Source organism: Rhinolophus sinicus, linkage group LG14 (assembly GCF_036562045.2).
Source record: "Rhinolophus sinicus isolate RSC01 linkage group LG14, ASM3656204v1, whole genome shotgun sequence".
Classification (NCBI taxonomy): Eukaryota; Metazoa; Chordata; class Mammalia; order Chiroptera; family Rhinolophidae; genus Rhinolophus; species Rhinolophus sinicus.
In genome coordinates this window covers 1792403-1811567 of record NC_133763.1, presented here as the reverse complement: position 1 = coordinate 1811567, position 19165 = coordinate 1792403, and the positions used below count along the sequence as shown (strand labels likewise).

Below are 19165 nucleotides of genomic sequence, written 5' to 3'. Positions count from 1 at the left end.
GTAAAGCAGAGAGATTTTCCGTGTAATTGTTTGAAAAGAACACTTAAAAATAAAAAATACAGTTGAATATAAACTCATACACGAGAAAGTGAGATTGGTTAAGAAAGTAGGAAGAAAATTAATTTATGAAAGGGGAGATGTGAGATATGTTTGAAAAAGAAGTCAAGAAAAGCGGTCTCAATTTGTATTGCTGGAAAATAAGAGGTAAAAATTGGAGGAATGAAAACAGAACCAAAAGGCTTGGGAAAAAATGTATTTACCGCCTCTGGTTGAAAATCTGAAATTGGGTGGAGATAATAAGAGTTGGGTATTAATACTGACTTAGGAAATATGGCATTTTGAAGATAAATACATTTTTCTCATCAAAACCACTTCAGTGGTCCTCCGGTGAAGTGCCATATATCGTGCACTAAGAGGAACTTTGAAACTGACTGAAAGTACACAAAGATGAAGACAGAAAGATGAAGTTATTAGATCCTACGGTTAGATAGGCCTTGTGAGATTAAAATAAGCACCCAAACTCTAGTCAGAGGTTAAAAGGTCCCCGTGGGGGCCCATCCGTATTTGTCCTTTGGTAGGTATGGCAAGTGCTCTTCAAGTCACTGGAGTGGCTCTGTTTAGAAGGGTGGTTCTTTTTCCTCTGGTGGCACTTGTAAATTATCAGGAGGGTGACGTTCCTGTGTCTTGCATTCAAGAGGATTAATCAGTGATCGCAGAGATTCTGAGTAAAGGGCTCTAAGTAAAGCACAAGTAAACATGGAAAGGCTGTTCTAAGAACGCCGCGGGCTGCTATCCCAAACGGTTCAAAGCAGAAGCGTGCATTGAGATCCGGCTGCCCAACTGTGAAGGTGGAGGGCAGGGCGCGGTGGTTGAGGAGAGATCCTGGGAAGAAAAGGCCTGTGGGCGATAGCATCGGAAGGTAAAGGAACGTTGGCGTTGCATTGTTAACACTGAAAACCATCGCACTTCGCCTATTTCCCTGAGATATGGTGTGAAAGTGCTGTGCAAACAGAAAGTAGTGGTGCTCTTGCCACTAGGTGCTGCTGGGACCCAGAGCTGCAGGGAGTGAGGGTGCTGAGGGGAGTGGACAGGTACTAAAGGGGCAGAGAGAACCGTTGGGAGATTGTGAGCACAGTAGGGCTTCAAGTCCGGGCGGTCATCTGTGCTAATCAGTGGGAGGGAGAGTGGCCAGCAGTTGCTGGCAGAGGTGTGGAGACCGGCGTGGGAAGAACAGTAGGATTCAGTGTCCTTGGGAAGCTATTCAGGAAGTTGGCAGTGTCTTCAGACCCTTAGGAGACCACAGCGGTGATTATTCGGAGAGTTTGGTGACAGTGAGTGATTCTCAGGGCTACGCTGAGAAAGCTGCTCCCTTGTCTTCATCGTCCGCACTTGCAATCCAGTGGTGTGACCCTGTGGCCTAGTGGTGCGCCGTCCCTGGAAAGTGTATTTCCTCCTTCTGAATATTTGGGTTATACAGAAAGGTAAAATCTAACAGAATTACACTTTATTATCACAGGATTCCACTAGAAAAATCTCTTTGAGTTACATTTAAAAAGATACCTATGCAGTAGAACCATTCCAAGGTTTACTGCGGTTACCAAACACCCTTCCGGTGGACCCAGAACTGCGGGTTTCCCAGGGAGCAGGACCAAAACCTGGATGAGCTGTCACCCTCTTGTTTACTGTCTCATAAACTCTTTGAGATGATCAAAAATATCTTCTGTAAATGTTCTCTACATATGGAAGTAATTTGTTTAAAATCAAATTCCATAGTTTGAATTTACGTTTTTATGAAATACTTATTTTCTGCTTTAGAGTTGCAGAATCTTGGATATTTTAGGGCAAGGGAGGCTGCTTGGTTCATCTCTATCTTTGCCACGTTCATAGAGTTCTGAATGTTATGCTGTTGTTGCAATAGCTATGCCTAAATGCAGGCTTTCTAACCTTGTAAGTTCCATGTTCATTAGACTAAACTTCTCTAGCACCTGATGTCTACCATCCTGTCTTTTCCTGAGATGTTTCCTGTGTGTTAATATTGTCTTCTAGACTTGATGTTGAAGTTGGGACTTTGTCCTTTGCCATCTTTGTGTTCTTGCCGTACCCACTTTACAGACTAAGCAGTCAATAAGGATGTTATTAATTGATCCAGGCAGATAGATATGTGACATTATTTCTCTGGCTTTTCCAAGTGTTCATGCTGTGTATGCATTATGTGCAAAATGGATCAGGTCTGTTGTTTTTCAAAATGTTGCTTCCTGACTGAAGAATGACATCTGAAAGTAAACAGGCAACTAAGATCTTGTAAGTGAGGGTTTGACAGTCTGTAACCTTGGAAGAATGAAAATGTAGTTTAATCTCTACATTAAGGACTCCATTCTTTGCAGCTGAATAAAAATGAACCTTTATTTGGCATTTTTAAAGGGTTGAGCTGCACGTCATCAGTTTATGCATAAATGGCCATATGCTCCGGGCATAGGTTATGACCTAAATTCATTTGGATGCGTAACGAATTTGCTTAAAGTCTGTTAAAACTCAGGCTTTGTTTTTTCTGTCGCCATGCTTCTTGGTCACACAGCTGTTAAGTGGCAGGATCGGAAATGAAATCCACATGGTCTGACTCCAGAGTTGGCTCTTGCAAACTTGGTGCCGTTTTGTCTCCCACCGTTTGCTCCTCTTCATACTCCCTGTCCTGGTTATGGCACCATCATCTACCCAGGGAGTGAGGTGGAAGTTTTAGTCTTTCAGAATGCTTTCTAACCCTCAGCTATTCTGTAACCATCTGTGCAAAGGACTTATACAAATCCTCTGGTTTTTTGTTCACACTACCAGTGCTTTGGTTCAGATAAATGCATTTTAAATTGAATGCCATGGCTGCCCAAGTTATTCTTCTAAAATGCAGTTCTGATTATTGAAATCTCTCAGTGTGTGTCAGTTACCTTCAGGATAAACTTCAAACTAGGCTTGGTATATTTTGAATGCCATATAAACCGTTCCACAGGATCCTGTACGGTGTCGGTTGCCTGTTTGCTCCTCGCCTCGTCACGTTACACTGTCCTTGCATTCCATTTCCCAGCCATTCCAGCAGTTCTCTGCGTGCTCTCTGCTCTCCGTCATTCGAGACGCAGTTCACGCAAAGGTTGCCTTTGAACCTCGTCCTGATTCCTGAAGGTTGGATTCTCCACTTTCTCTTGGGTGCCCCCTATGTACTGCTTGACCGCCTGCATTTGTTTCAGGAACTCACACTGAAAGCTCTTTATCTGTTCACAGGTTTGTCTCCTCACTAGACTATGAGCTCCTTGAAAGAAGGCATCGTGTCTCACTCATCTTTATATCCCCAGTGTCTAGCACAGTTCCTGGTACAGAGTAAGTGATCAACAATTCTTTTTACACTAACACTGTATTTAATCGTCCAACTCGATACATGTTGGTAGTTAATTATACCTGTGTAGACCTCTCACAGGTGGTAATTAAATATGATAATATGTGGTCATTAAAAAAAATAGGGCCATAGACTTTTAACATGTCTGAGGTTCAATTTCCTCATCGATAAGCTGGGAGAGTACCTCCCTCTCGTACAGTCACTGTCATGCTTAGATTAAACACTATAGAGCAGTGTGTGATATTGTTCTATGTGCCATACAACTTTGTTATTAAGTGGAGTGTGGGAGCTAAGTGTTTGTTGAAATTGAGAATTTTATTTGTTGTCTATCTTCCCTTTCAAGGCAAGATGGTACCATTTTCGAACCTTGTCCACCATGTTTTGCTGTTTGAAATTGCAGTCACTAGTTACCAGAGTCATGCACGCACGAGTGGGAGGGTTGGTTTACATGGAACAAAGGGAGAAATACCTTGGGGGTGGGACCTGGGGACAGAAAGTGGTAGAGTGAGCAATCTTTTACCTAGTTGGCATTGTTTCCCAGTCTGCATAGTGTTTCAGACTTCACAGTTCTTTTCAAGTAGCTAATCCTATGCCTCGTTTCCTTTATTCTCCGCAGTTGCCTTCCTGGCTAACTCACTAACAAAGCCCCTCAATTTTCTTTTAGTCTCCCTCCCACTGACATAATATCTCACCTACGCGTAGGTCCTTTGTGTGCTGTTCAGAGTCTTTCCTGGAAAACCCGTTACACTGTGTGAAAGCTGTGCCTCTCCTTCCTTTCCCTCATGGCTGCAGACGTGCTCCCTTCCCTCACACCCGACGAATCAGTGAACTGACGTTCTCGTTTCTGCTGCTCTGCCTTCCGTGCATTGTTCAAATGTTTAAGTTATGTGACGTGAACATCCCAATTTCTATGTTAACATTTGGAAGTTAATAATGAGAGCAGGCATTTGCGAGCTAGCCGCTCAGTGTAAACTGGGTCAGTACCAGCAGTTAGAGTTTCCGCGAGCGTCTCTGTAACCCCATATTCCTCTCTCCCCAACCCCTGAAGGAACTGCTATTCTGAGTGTGTTTTGATCTCCTCTTTTTTTTAAATGGTATTACCACAAATATATTGAGTTTAATAGTTTTTATGTTTATAGGCCTTTTAAAGCTTGAGCAAATGGTATAATATTTTATTATAGAGGAAAATCTAATTTACAAATCTTTATACACTTCTAAGAAGACATTCAAGCATCATAAAAGTACATAGAAAAATCTCAGTGTGCACATTTAAATTTATAACAAGAATATAGTCGTGGAGACTTATTTTTGGACTGTGTGGCTGTTGCTGTACCACATACAAAGTAAAGCTCCTTGTCCAGAGTGCGGAATGTCACAGAGGCTTCCCACGCTAGTTTGTGCCGACGTGTTTCGTTTAGAGTCCTGGCGGACTCCCTGGAAGTGACAGCTTTTCACTGGTTGGCCCTTTGACCTCAGCTCTTTAGTGGGCTTCATTCAGTGTGTGTTGGTCAGACAGCCTGAGACTCAGGGTCCACAGTGCCCGTGTTTCTGGGCTTCTTCTTCAATCATAACTCATGGCATTTTCAGAGAAGTGCAGAGCAGAAGATGGATCATGATAAACGCCAAATAAATTCATTTCTTTCTTGTCTTTCGGAGTTGGAGGCACCTTTGGATGGCCTCAGCGTAGAGTGTTACGTCTTGGAGGTGGGACTAGGGAGAGGCAGTGTTAATCCTCAGAGCCTGTTTGTCTGTCTGTTTCATTCACTGTTATGTTCCTAAGGTCCATTTGTGTGGTTGCCTAAGCGACACCTACTGCATTCCTCCTCTCTGCTGCATAATGGCCTGTTATATGAGTTAGCCGTTATATGAGGGCATTGAATGGCTTTCTATCCGTGGCCCTTGCAGTATTGTTCGTGTTTCTGTTTATGAGGAATGCTTATACTTGGCACATAAATAGAAAATTTTTATAGTCTATATCTAGAATTGCTCATTGAAGGATAAGCAAGTGTTCAACTTTGCATGATAATGCCGCATTGTTTTCAACAATCTTGACACCTACCATCAAGATTTTACCAATGGAAACACCTAGTACCAGTGTCCAAGAGCCACCACTGTTTGGCCATTATTTGGTACTGTCAAAACTTCCAGTGAGTTGAAAATGTCATCTCATCTCATGTGGTCTTAACTTCTATTTCTCTGATGAAGCATGAGATTCTGTCTTTTCATGTAATTATCGGCCTTACAGATTTCCTTGTCTGTAAAGTTCCTGTTTGGGTTTTTGCCCATTTGCCTACTGTGTTGCCTTACTTTCTGTAGTTCTTATATAGTTTAAGTATTACTCTATAATTAGTTTCGTGTTTTATAAATATCTCCCAGTTTGTGTTTGCCTTTTGGTTTTCCTTATGATGTTTTGTGACAAGTTCTCGGCTTTCACATAGTCAAAACATTCACTCTTTTCTTTTTTGGTTAGTATGTATGTTTAAGAAATCCTTCTGTTCTAGGAAGACACGGAACAATAATTTTCTGCTGTAATTTCTTCTAAAAGTTTTAAAGTTGGCCTTTCGTACTTACATCCCCAGTCCACCTTGAGTTGATTTTGTATGTGATGTGCGGTAGGGACAGTTTCGTGTTTTCCATGCACTATAGATAATTTCAGGACCATATGATGGTCCCTCCTTTCCCAGAGCTCTGCATCGCTGCGTCTGTCACATCAGTGCGGCCTGACATGCACTGGTCTGTCTGTTGCATTTACTCTGCATCAGTCTCACCAGCAGTTGTGGTGTTAGTGTTTCTAAAAACTCTGACCTTATTGATCCTCTCTGTTACCTTTTCCTTTTGCTTCATTAGTTTCCCTACTTCCTTTGGTTTTACTCTGTTATTCATTTTAACACAACAGATTGTCTTGTTAACTCATTAGTTCTCAACCTTTCTTCTTTTCCTGGTATAAGTCGGTGAGGCTATAGATGTGCCTCTAACTTAATGTATCCCACAGATTTTCATATATGGCATTTTTGTTATTCAATTCCTAGCATTTTTAGAGAAATTTCCAATATTGATATTGGTTCATTAATTATGACAAATGTCACATACTACTGTAAGATGTAATAATAGGAGAAACTAGGTCTGGGGCATGTGAGATCTCTACTATTTTCACAACTCTTCTGTAAATCTGAAACTATTCTATAATAAAGAGTTTAAATTCTAGTGGGTTCTTTTTCAAATAATGCAGTTCCATTTTCGTAGCCTCTTATTGCTTGACCATGTTTTATTTTATCTTTTTTTGCTGAAACTAATTTTTAGAAGTTTATATTTGGTAATCATAATATATAAAGTCCTTGGAGGGTTGGAAACTAGTATTTTTTTGTTTCTGCTGACTCACTTATGGTGGGTTATTCTCTGTAAGTTTGATTTTTTCAAATTTAGGCTCATGTTGGCTCCTCTTCGTCCTGGTGACCCCAGTGGCTTCTGTGGGGTGTCTTCCTGAGAACCTGTGCATATAGTCCTGCTGTGAGCAGAGGTTCCTAGGGTTGGGCCCTTGCTCCTGGGAGGGGGCAGGGTCTCAGCTCCCTCCCCTGTGTCTCCAGGCCCCAGTGCCTCTGTCTGTCTGCACATCTAGGGCAGTGCTCTAATTAAACAGAATTGTTTTGCTTACTACTCACCATTCCCTCTGTTACTTCAACAAACTTTTTAGAAGTGGGTGTTTGGTTTTTTTTGGCTACCGTTATATGGAGTGAGAGCCGACTTGATGATTTCATACTTCTTGAGAACATAACAGTGTTTGAAAAGTACATTGGTTTTAATTTATTCAGGATCTGTTTGCATTAAAGCAGGAAGACCTTTCAAAATATCTACAAACCAGACTGCTAGAAACTGCAAACCCACATTTTCCATTGTTTTCTCATATAAACATGACAACTGATATAAACATGACAGCTGCGGGTAGATGCAGTCCTTGAGCCCTTTTTCTCATCTGCAGGATGAGTGTTGGCCTGAATGACGTTTCAGAACATGTGACTATATGTTAATTAGAATTGGATACTCATAGTGAGCAGTTTATCTTGTCTTTTTACACAAATACACACAGGCACACACAGATACATAGCGTTTGCAACTATAAGTGAAGAAAGTAGAATGATTTTAGAGCGCTGGGCTCCTTAAGTTAGAGAAGACTCCGGTGGAGCCTAGAAAAGACTACAGACAGGGAAAAACAGGCTAGACATCAGTATTCATTAATATTTCTCAATCTTGCCCAGAATGTTCTGCTTTATGTTTAGTAAGTTAATGGTGGATAGTTTAGCCTTAAAGTATTTGTCATGCAGAAGAAAACTGAAGTAGCTCTGCCTTGTAGTTTATTTAAAAAGTAGAAATTGGGGTGGAGGAGTGAAGCAGAACTTGAAAAAAAAAATAAAAAGAAGCATGAAAGGTTTACTAGGGACATGCCGACTGATGCGGGAGATAGACCTGAACTAGGTACTATGTTGGAAAACTATGACACAGGGCATTGTTGGGACAGTTGACGAAATTATAGAATGTGTATTGGATAATAGTAACATCTACACTAGTTAAATTCCTGAATTTGGTCATTGTATTGTGGTTATTTAAGGGAATATTTTCATTCTTAGGAAATACACACTAAATATTAAAGGGTAAGGGGAGAACTTCTCAGGTGGTTCAGATAACATGTACATATTATAATATGTAAGAAAACAGGTTACAATTATGTGTATGTTTATTTTATTGATAAATCATCATGTGACCCTAGTGTCTTTGCTCAGATTGACCCAGTCACGGTTTATTGGCCATATTCTTGTGCTCAGAGGATTACGTCTGAGTTTTAAATGGAGTACAAGTGTGCATATACCAACATGTGATGGGTTGAAAAATACTGTATTAGGTGTGGTTTCTTAATTGATTCAGCTAGTTTTAATCATACTGAAAGTTATAATCTCTCGTCTAACACATGACTTAATTAAATTTTTCATAGGTTTAAGTTGAATTTTGGGACATGGCCACTGCTTCACCAAGGTCTGATACGAGTAATAACCACAGTGGAAGGTTACAGTTACAGGTAACTGGTAAGTTATTTTTATAAGTTAAAATCATGATTCCCAGATGAAACTTTCTTTTACTTCTAATTCAGCAGATTTATTGCATAAGTATCTTTTCTTGTAGATTCATACTGTAGTGTATTTGTTGCAACAGGCCTGAAAGGTAGACACCCTGTAAAAGTATTTTACTTATTCAGTAAATATGTATAGAACCTGTGCTCGATGTAGAGAAGGTACATCCTCGTTGATGGTGGGAGAATTTGGATATTGCAATAAGCATCAATGAGTTGGTCCTTAACTGTTTATTAGAATGGAGAAGGAGGCTGAAGGCCTTTTATCCGTTTAGCCATCCATTCAGTCAGTGGGCCAGTATTTGTTAAGTGGAATGACATACACGTATATGAAAACACAACGCCCTAGGTCTCCCGGAAGTTACAGTGGTGAAACAGGTTCGTTTTGTGTGGACAGTTCCTGTGCACGGTCGTCATTAACTGGGTACATGGGGACCCAGGTATCGCAGGTGTGCTTGGGATTGGAGGGGGCCCGTGGACTCACAGAGGACTCAGAGGGGGACACTTTAACTCCTGCAGTAGGACTCGCTTTCATCTCAAATGAGGTTGGCAGCAGAGAGCATTGAGGGCAAGGGGACAGCGTTTGCAAAGGCATGGAAGGGCCATGGTGAGGGGCCTCCGATCATGCGTTCTTGATGCTTGGAATACGTGATTCAAGGAGAGTGGTCCTTAAGCTTTCAGTTTCACTTCTAGAAATTTATTTTTTTCTGTTATAGTCCTATGACAGATATTTATACTTTTATATAACTATAAACAGCTTATAATTGATGAAGTATTACTATCACTTATAAAATGATAAACTATATCGTTTGTATAATTATTGTTTATATTTATGTTATTTATATAACAATATAAATATCTGTAAGATAATTTCCTAGAAGTAATGTATACCGGGGGTGCCAAAAAAAGTATACAAGTGGACCTGGTTAACGTTGCTCAAGCAGTAGCTGGCTGTAAGCAGAAGTGTCTGGATACTGATAGGAACCACTTTGAGCACCTCTTGTAATTGCAGGAGTCAAACGTGACTTGGATTCATTTTTTGTTATTGGAATATATTGAGTATTACAATTTTAATACAGTTTTCCTTTCTTAAAATATGTATACAGTTTTTTGGGCACCCTCTGTATATAGAATTTTTATTATATATTATATATAAATATGTACATATATAGAAAGATTATAATATATATTATATATATTTTATATGTTATATATGTGTGTGGAGAGAGAATTAGTTTGTATAGCAAAAGACTGACGGTGGAATTCTAGGTGGATAGTGAAATAAAGTGAAATGAAAGAAATGAATCTGCACGCCCGCCCGTAGGAGCCAAGTTCTCAGACAGGATTGGTAAGTGAAAGAGCCAGGTGTGGCATAGTGTGGAATGAGCTGCCACATGGACGTAGAGCCCGGTGTGTGCGGCTGTGCCTGGAACACTGCATAGAAGATTTGCCTCAGGAGGGTGGGAGTTGGGTCGGGAAAGAAGAGGTGTGTGAGTTTGTACCGCAGTGCGGTGTGCACATGTGCGTGAGTTTGTACTCAAGTGTGTTGCACATGTGCGTGATTTTGTACCCAAGTGTGTGCACATGTGCGTGAGTTTGTACCCGAGTATGGTGTGCACATGTTTGTACCCGAGTGCTGTGTGCACACGTCCGTGAGTTTGTACCTGAGTGCAGTGTGCACACGTGCGTGAATTTGTACCTGAGTGTGGTGTGCACATGTGCATAAGAGCACACAGAAGTGAATACTCCTCAATATTTTAGATTTCAGGCTTTCTATAGAAAAGGGTCAGAAACAACGTACAAGATGTATAAAAAAATAAGACTTGAGATTGAAAAACTAATGGGCTGTTGTATTCACATTTAAATTATTAGCTGTTGTGTTTTTACCTTAATAGTTTCACTTTTGAAAAATTTTAATCATATGTACTTTTTTCATGAGTGTTGTGAATTATGGATTTAGCTTTATTCTTTCAAATGCTTCAACATTTATGGAATAATCTATCTACTCGTTGATTTGGAATGCCACCATTATCATACTCTAATATCTTATTTCTGTTCTTTTCACCTCTGCTCTTATATCACGGGAAAAACTGTTTTAATCATTTTATTTTATAGTACTTTAAAAATATATATTGGGAAAAATATCTTTTTACTTTGCATTTTAAAACTTGCCTTCACTATTCTCTAATTTTCTTTACCTTTCATTTAGATTATAGAGTCCCCCTCCCTTTTCCTCTGTCACCACTTTCAAAAAAACCTGTTTCAGAACGACTATTAATGTTTCCATTTTGATCATTTAAAAACAATGTATTAAAATGGAGGTAATTGAAATCATTCAGTGCTAAAACTTCCAACTCCAGGAATATATTATGTCATTTCCTTCAAGTCTTCTGCCCATCAGTAAAGTTGCATAGTAATCCTTAGGGTATCCTATACATTTCCTACATTTATTACTAGAGTTTTGGATGGGGGGGAATATTGTGATTGAGATTTTTAAATTAAATTCTCTCTCTATGCACACACACACGACTCTCTTTTTCTGATCGATTTTTAATGTTTATATAATCTTACATAGAGGACATTCTGTGTATACCGTGAAAGGAAACTCATTAATGGAAAAATAAAATCTATGTATCCCACTAATTAAACTTCTTATTTGAATTCATGTTATGTTTTGGTTATTTAAAATCATAGTACTTTAGTTATTTACATGCAGAGTTTTGGTCAGCCTACTGTAAAATCCTTGTGAGATTAAAAATTAAATTAAAAAAAAATCGCTGTCCTTGCCTTGCCAGCATCTGGTATTTTTGATGACTTTGCCAGTTAAAGGTACTCAGTGGGTGTATTTTGAATGTGTCTGCAGTTACTCAGGAGAGGTGACACTGTGCAGTCAGTAATAGTCACCCTGCGGGTGTCAGCATTCGCTGATGGCAGCTTTGCTTGTCACGCCTTCCTCACCCGTCCTAACATCAGGTGCTATTGGTCCTTGGTTTTTCAGCTGAGGAAATCGAAGATCATAGAGGTTCATTGACTTACTTAAGGTTAGGTGGTTAGTAAGTGGCAGAGCTAAGATATGAACCCGGATGTGTCCAACCCAGTGCTTTTCCTTTCCTTTTTTTTTTTAAGATTTAATTTTTTTAGAGCAGTTTTAGGTTCATAGCAAAACTGAGAGGAGGGTACAGAGATCCCCAAGCACCCCTGCCCCCACCCATGCACTGTCTCCCCATTATCATCACCCCCCACCAGTGGTACATTTCTTACAATAATAACACTACACGGACACGTCATCATCCCCCAGAGTCCACGGTTTCCACTGGGGTCACTCTTGGTGTCGTACGTTCTATGGGTTTGGACAGATGTGTAACGACATGGATCCACCATTATGGCATCACACAGAGTCGTCTCACTGCCCAAACATCCTCTGTGCTGCCCCTGTTCAGTCGCCCCCCGACCCCCAATCCCTGACAAACATCTGTCTGTCGCTGTCTCCACAGTTCTGCCTTTTCCAGGATGTCACAGAGTTGGAAGCATGCAGTGTACAGACTTTTCAGATTGGCTTCTCTTGCTTAGTCATATGCATCTAAGTTTCCTCTGTGTCTTGTCATGACTTGATAGCTCATTTCTTTTTAGTGCTGAATGACATGCCACTGTCTGGATGGAGCCCAGTTTATTTATCCATCACCTACTGAGGACATCTTGCTTGCTGCCAAGTTCTGGCGATTATGAATAAACTGTGATAAACATCCATGTGCAGGGTTTGTGTGGACATAAGTTTCCAACTCCTTTGGGTAAATACCAAGGAGCACACTTATTGGATCACATGGTGAAAGTATGTTTAGTTTGTAAGAAACCACCAAACTGTCCTCTAAGGTGGCTGTACCGTTGTGCATTCTCGACAGCAGTGAGTGAGAGTTCCTGTGGCTCCACGTCCTCACCCGTGTTTGCTGTTGTCAGGGGTCCGGATTTTGTCCTTTCTGATAGGTGCGCAGTGGATCTAATTATTGTTTTAGTTTGCATTTCCCTGATGGCATGTGACATGGAACATTTTTTCATATGCTTATTTGCCATCTGTATATCTTTGGTGAGGTGTCTGTGAAGGTCTTTGGCCTGTTTTTTAATCAGGTTGTTTGTTTTCTTGTTGAGTTTTAAATACATTTTAGAGTACAGTACTTTGTCAGATGTATCTTTTGTAAATATTTTCTCCATTCTGTGGCTTTTTTTCTTATTCTCTTGACATCCTTCATGGAGCAGAAATTTTTGATTTTGATGAAGTCCTGCTTATCAATTATTTCTTTCATGGATCGGGCCTTGGGTGTTAAATCTAAAAAGTCATGTTCACACCAAAGTGTGTACCAACATTCTTAGCGGGATTATGTACAAGTGCCAGAAAGTGAGACAATCCAAATGTCTATCAGCTGGTGAATGGAGAAGTAAAAAGTGGTGTGTCCACACAGTGGAATGCTATTTGTCAGCAAAAGGAATGAAGTTCTGGCACATGCTACCACCTGCGTGAACCTTAAAGCGTGCTAAGTGACAAAAGCCAGTCACAAAAAAGCCACGTGAAATATCCCGAGTAGGCAAATCTAAAGAGAAAGAAAGGAGGTTTACAGTTGATCCTGTAACAGTGTGGGGGTTAGAGGTGCTGACCCCCCGAGGATAACTTCTGACCCCCCCAACTGCTGACTGGAACCTTACTGAAAACAGCCGATTAACATATTCTGTATGTATGTGTGTTATATACTCTATTCTTAAAGTAAGCTAGAGAAAAGAAAATGTTATTAAGAAAGCCATAAGGAAGAGAAAATACATTTACAGTATTGTGTGTATTTATTGAAAAAAATCTGCGTATAAGTGGACCTCTGTAGACCTGTATTGTTCGGGGGTCAGCTGTAGTTACCTGGGGCTTCGGGGAGGGGGCTTGGGAGAAAACAGGAAGGTGGCTGCTTAATGGTATGGGGTGTCTTTTTGGGGAGATGCCTAGTTTTTAAAATTGATTGTAGTTTTGGTGGCACAGCCACCATTGAATTATATAGTGTAAATGAGTGAACTATATGGTATGTGAATTATAGTTCAAACCACTGTCAAAACTCAAATGGTTCTCAGACGTTATCATACTCTTGTTCTATTGTTGTTTCCATTCTGTCAATTAAAAGAGTTTGGTTGCACAAGAAGCACAGCTCCATTTTTATTGATGTATTAGCACAAAATACTGCTTTCTGGCTACATATATTCACTAGTGATTATCATGTTTCTGTTAGTTTCTAGTGCCAAACTAAAAAGAAAAAAGAACTGGTTTGGAACAGCAATATATACAGAAGTAGCTGTGGATGGAGAAATTAAGAAAACAGCAAAATCCAATAGCTCCTCTAATCCCAAATGGGATGAACAGCTAACCGTGTAAGTACCTTGTACAAAAGAGTGGAGAAGCTTCAAAGGGGCATGTGCTCCTTGGGATTTTTTGAATTATTATTTTGTAGGGTGACTTCAAAGTGATGACTTGTTTTTCATATGAAGAAGCCTTTAAAGTATATAAACATTGGGGGTTAATTTCATTTTCTTTACAGAGGAGGCATCAATGGTCATTGCTTTTGCTTTATAAAGTACATTATTTCCATGTACTCATATTTTCTCTTACTGTGGTAAAAATATAGGGCATAAAGTCAATTATTCTTAATTTTGGCATTCTGCACTACAGGGTTATAAATTTGTGTTTTAACCAGTGCCATCAATTGTCTAAAATCTATAGAAATATGTTCAAATAGAAATAATTATTGTGAAGTCTCAGACTCTTGAGGTATTACTGGTGTTTTGGTTCACCAATTACAAAAATTCTTATCTAGCTAGTGAAATCCTAATGTGCTTGAAGGCAAATACTGTTTTTATAATTCAGGTAGTTTACTGTTTCATACAATATTTTTTCCTCAAATAAACTGAATCATGGCTTTTGAAAAATGATTGAAGTAAATAATTTAATAGGAATTATTGCGTAGAATAATGGTATATCCTCCTATATTTTTGTTGTAATTTACCCTTACAGAAATGTGACCCCACAGACCACACTGGAATTCCGAGTTTGGAGCCATCATACTTTAAAAGCAGATGCTTTATTAGGAAGAGCAACAATAGATTTGAAACAAGCTTTGTTAAAACACAACAGAAAGTGTAAGTTTTTGTTCTACCCTTTGTTTCTTTAAAAGTTTATTTTAAATGCTTTGAAAGTATCCTGAAGCCCCAAAGCAAAAATGCTAGTTTTTGTATTTGTAATGGAGAGCTTCGGGTATTGCCTGTGGCTGGTGATGCTTGCAACAGGAAATACTATTTACAGCAGGTGGCCGTTCTCCATCCTACAGACTTAGAGCGTGACCACAGGCCCTCATGATTTGCTCAAGAACACAGGTACTTGCTGTTACAACCGGAACACAAGTTTTCTGATTCTTAGGTGCTCAATTTTGATTAGAAGTAATAGAAAACTGATACGACTCTAGACAGCCTTGTAGCATTTAAAAATACACTGATAATTGATCAAATTCTTGGCTGCCTTTATTCAGCCTCTTGGCTTAGCACTTGACTCGGGTGTTAATTATCAGTTGAATGAGCTCTAGTTAAATTTTGGAGTGTTGTGGGATTCATTTCTAAAAAGCAAACCAACAAACACTACTTATGAACCGAACACTAACCCAACAAAAACATGACAACCTAGTGATAATAAAGATACTCAGTACAAAAACATTTCCTGTCCTACCGTCCAATTAGAATTCACTCACGGGTCTAGGGGAAAGGTTATCAGTGAGAAGGTGTGATGTTGCTGAGGACAGCTGTATCCAGAAAGTGTTTGACCGTCCCCTTAAGGGCACAGAATCTGTCTCCATGGAGAGAGGGCTCCAGGCGGTGGGCCGTGGGGGTGTGTTCTGCGGTGTGCTGAGTCCGGCTCCTGTGTGTGAGGGAGGGCGTGGGAGAGGAGTGCCGGGAGGAAGTAGACTGAGATGCTAGGGCTTGTGGCCCTAAAGCAGAGAAGGCCGCTGAGAGCAGGGCTGCCTTTAGGGAGCCTTGGATCTGCAGGCCTGAGAAGTCCTGCATGGTTTCTGGCAAGACGCGAAGAAGTCTGGTACGAATGGCGGACAGAATAAAGCCCTTGGAGGCACATTACAGTATGGAGGAGGTACCTGGAACCAGGAAAAGTATTTGTGTGGGACTTGATATTCTCGGTAATTTTAGGGATGCAGGGAATTGGTGTGGTCGTGTGGAGAATGTTATTGCAGGAATTTGAGTTGGCATTTATGTAAACTAAATCACAAACGTGATGGAATTAGCAAGCAGCTTCGAAGTGGAGACTATTTTATTCATCTGTGTTTTCAGTGCTTTCCATGATCAACAGCCAAAAGTTTAAAAAAATTCAAATGAAACCTTACAGTGGAATCTTACTGTATGTAAACACAGCGGTATTGGACCACACAAGTACATGCGCGCACACGCTCACCGGCCCTGACTCTGGGTACCCCAGCAGTTCCGGAACTCGTTTCTGTGGAACCCTGGGTCTCAAACCAGTTTGAAAAACACTTGGCTAGAAGATCAAGTCCAACTCCTTATAGTCTTCACTTAGTTTCTCTCATTTCCTGCTCTGGCTTAGTTCTCCGAGTGTCTGTCCAGCTAGTCTTCTACTTGTTGTCAATAACTATGCATTGTCTTAGTGTGTTTTTGTATTTAATTCTTTAATGTACATGGAATTATTACGGAGAAGGGTATAAAACGTGCATCTAAGTGAATTTCCCCCTGTTGCTACCCAGTTTTTCATAGTATGAATTTTTCTTATCATGGATGAATTTGGCCCACTTTCATCTTGTGTTCTGTTTATCTAGCAGATCCTCCCTCCACCCCCTCTTTTGTCTTGACCATGATGCAGGCTCTATCGTGAACTCATTCTTTTTGTCTAAATGCTGTCGCAGTGTAACTTTTTCTGAACTGTCATTATCTTTCAACATAAACTTACTTAAACGTGCCCTCCAGCCACTGGCAGAATTAGAAACAGACCCTGACTGTACTCAAGCCCAAAGATTGCCCTTAGCTGAATATCCGAGAAGGAACTGGCCATCAAAGGCTACAGAGTACCGGAGCCAGCCCCCGTAAGCAGGGCTGGCAGACCTGTTCTGTAATATGTCGGCTTTGCAGCCGCATAGTCTTCGTTGCACCCGTTCAGCTCTGCCATGGCGCAGGAAAGCAGCCATAGAAAACATGCAAATGAGTGAGCGTGGCTGTGTTCAAATAAAACCTTACTTACAAAACAGGCAGTGGGTCAACTTTGACCTGTGGCCCATGGTTTGCTGACCCTTGGAATGGAGGGTAGAGTAGAGGAGATAATGGCGGTAGGTTTTTGAACACCATGAAAAATAGGAACCTGCAGAGCCATAATATCCCAAGCAAGATGCTAAAGAGAAAGTCATGCCTAGACACATCAGAGTGGAATGCATAACACCAAAGACAAAAAAGCAGCTAGACATGAAAACAGGGCACTTGCAAAAATTTATAAATTAGAATTGTCGAATTAGCCATGATAGGAGAGGATACTAGAAAAATATCGTCAAAGAGTTGAGCGAAGGTCATTATCAATATAAAAGTGCATGCCTAACACATTTTTTGAGGATGAGAATACAAACATTTACAGATTAAAGAATGAGAGAATTTACCAGCAGGAAACCTACACTAAAGATATTTTAAAAGGCTATTCTTTAAGAATCTACTCAAGCAGCTAAATATTTTAGGAACAAGAGCTAAATCTTCAAATTCCAGATACTTTGAGTGGAAAGAAATGACAAGAATGACAGAATAGGGGTCAATATAGTTTTCTCCAGGTGTGTGTTACTAGGATCGAGATAAATCTGAAATTCATGCTTTTGTACTGTGTGTGTGTGTGTGTGTGTGTGTGTGTGTGTGTGTGTGTGAGTGTGTGTGCCTTTTGTCCTGCCCCTAGTTTCTCTACTTGTTTTTGTGATGTGGAGTGGAAGTGAGGTTTGTGGTGGTACAAATGGTTGGGTAGGTTTTCTGTAGGGTCTTCTTTTATTTTGTGGGTCTTAATTGTTTGGCAAAGAATTCCTTTCCAGAGATTAGTAGTATTTCCAGAGTTCTTTGGTCTTATTTTTTTTGTACCTGGATAATTAGTCAGTGTTTATGCTGAACCTTTGGTAAATGAAACACGCAAACAGAACAAAACCCAAGACAAAAGTCACGGAGTTTATCTCAGAAGTAAAGTGAACTATCATTTCAAAAGGCACAGGAAGCCAGGGAAGATGAGATGGAACTAATTGGCCTCAGTTGAATAACACAGGACCACTAATAACTTTACTATATAATCTGTGGGGTGGACGAAGTTGAAGCGAAATCATCTTGAGTTGAGGTAAGAACTAGATACCTGATAATAGGAAGAGAACATCTGGCCTTCCATGAAGAAGAAAGAAACCTGTTGTCACAGTACTTAGCCGTGGAGCACTTACTGTGTCAGGTGGGGGCTAAGAGCGTTGTGTGTGGTGTTGCATTTGGACCTGATGACAGGCCCTTGCATGTGATGCTCTTGTTATCTGCATTTTGTATTCGGAGACGGAGGCTGAAAGTAGTTGGACCACTCACTCAAAGTGCAGCTACAAGTAGCAGGGCCGAATCAGTAAGCAATCGTCTGACTGTCACGCAAACATTTTGCTGTAACCCCAGGTCATACACGGTCGCCTGGGCTGAAGAGCAGGGTTGGGCACTTGCTGAGTCTGTCATCTGGATGCATTTCTATGTTCTCTGAGGTTTATACTGTGCAGAGGAGCAACTCAAGAGGAAACTGAGCGCGTGCAGTGGGGGTGAGGACGGCGGGGAAGGGAGCCCCCCTGCAGGGGGCCTGAGAAAAACGCTGATCCTCCACACGCAGCCAGAAAGTACTGGGTTACAGTCATCCCGCATCTGTAGTCTAATTCTGAAACATTTCTGTATGTGGCCAACGCTTTTCAATTAGGATTTTTCTTTTCCAGTGGAAAGAGTGAAAGAACAGCTAAAACTGTCCTTGGAAAACAAGAATGGTGTCGTGCAAACTGGAGAGCTGACTGTCGTACTGGATGGACTGGCGATTGAGCTGGAAAGCCTGACGAACTGCAGCTCACCTCCAACCAGTAAGCTGATCGCTGGGTTGTTTAAGTTGGAAGGGAAAGCCTCAGGAAGTGCATAAAAACCCATTGTCTTTCTCTCTTGTTGTTCAGTAGAAATACAGCAAAATGGGGATGCCTTACATGAGAATGCAGAGCCCTCCGCCAGGACGACGACCAGGTAGGACGCCATGGTGGAGTGTTTGTGCACGTCATGGGACATTTCCCACACTTGCAGGTTTTAACTTTAACCTTTTCTTAAGAGTTCGCCATAGAATTTAAAACGTCATTCGATTGAGTTCCCGAGAAAGTCATTTTTAAAAACATAACAGCTCTGTTGAGCTCTAATCCATGTACATAAAATTCACCTTCCCGAGGTGCCCACGTCAGGTCTGAGTGTCATCACACAGTTGTGTAACCTCCCCTCCCGCGTGCGCTCATGAGCAGGCTCTCCCCCCGCCTCGCCTCCAGCTCCTGCTGCCCACTGAGCTACGTCTGTCGCAGTACATGTGCCTGTTCTGGCCATTTCACATAAACGGCATCACACACTCT

General features: G+C 40.8%; 1 protein-coding gene across 12 annotated transcripts in view; it reads left to right on the top strand.

The window, feature by feature from the left end:
- The window catches only part of WWP1 (WW domain containing E3 ubiquitin protein ligase 1), a 77862-nt gene that overhangs the window by 15584 nt on the left and 43113 nt on the right, over positions 1-19165 (top strand). For 6 of the 12 annotated variants that reach the window (XM_074319039.1, XM_074319038.1, XM_074319036.1 and 3 more), the window contains 6 exons: positions 3268-3363; positions 8364-8454; positions 13757-13895; positions 14536-14660; positions 18503-18640; positions 18728-18794. In XM_074319039.1, the coding sequence (XP_074175140.1) occupies positions 8385-8454; positions 13757-13895; positions 14536-14660; positions 18503-18640; positions 18728-18794 (539 nt within the window). In that variant the 5' untranslated portion in view covers positions 3268-3363; positions 8364-8384. Of the gene's footprint in view, positions 1-674; positions 920-3029; positions 3169-3267; positions 3364-8363; positions 8455-13756; positions 13896-14535; positions 14661-18502; positions 18641-18727; positions 18795-19165 lie in introns of those variants that run through there. The other 6 variants (XM_074319040.1, XM_019726258.2, XM_074319041.1 and 3 more) reach the window with 5 other exon arrangements.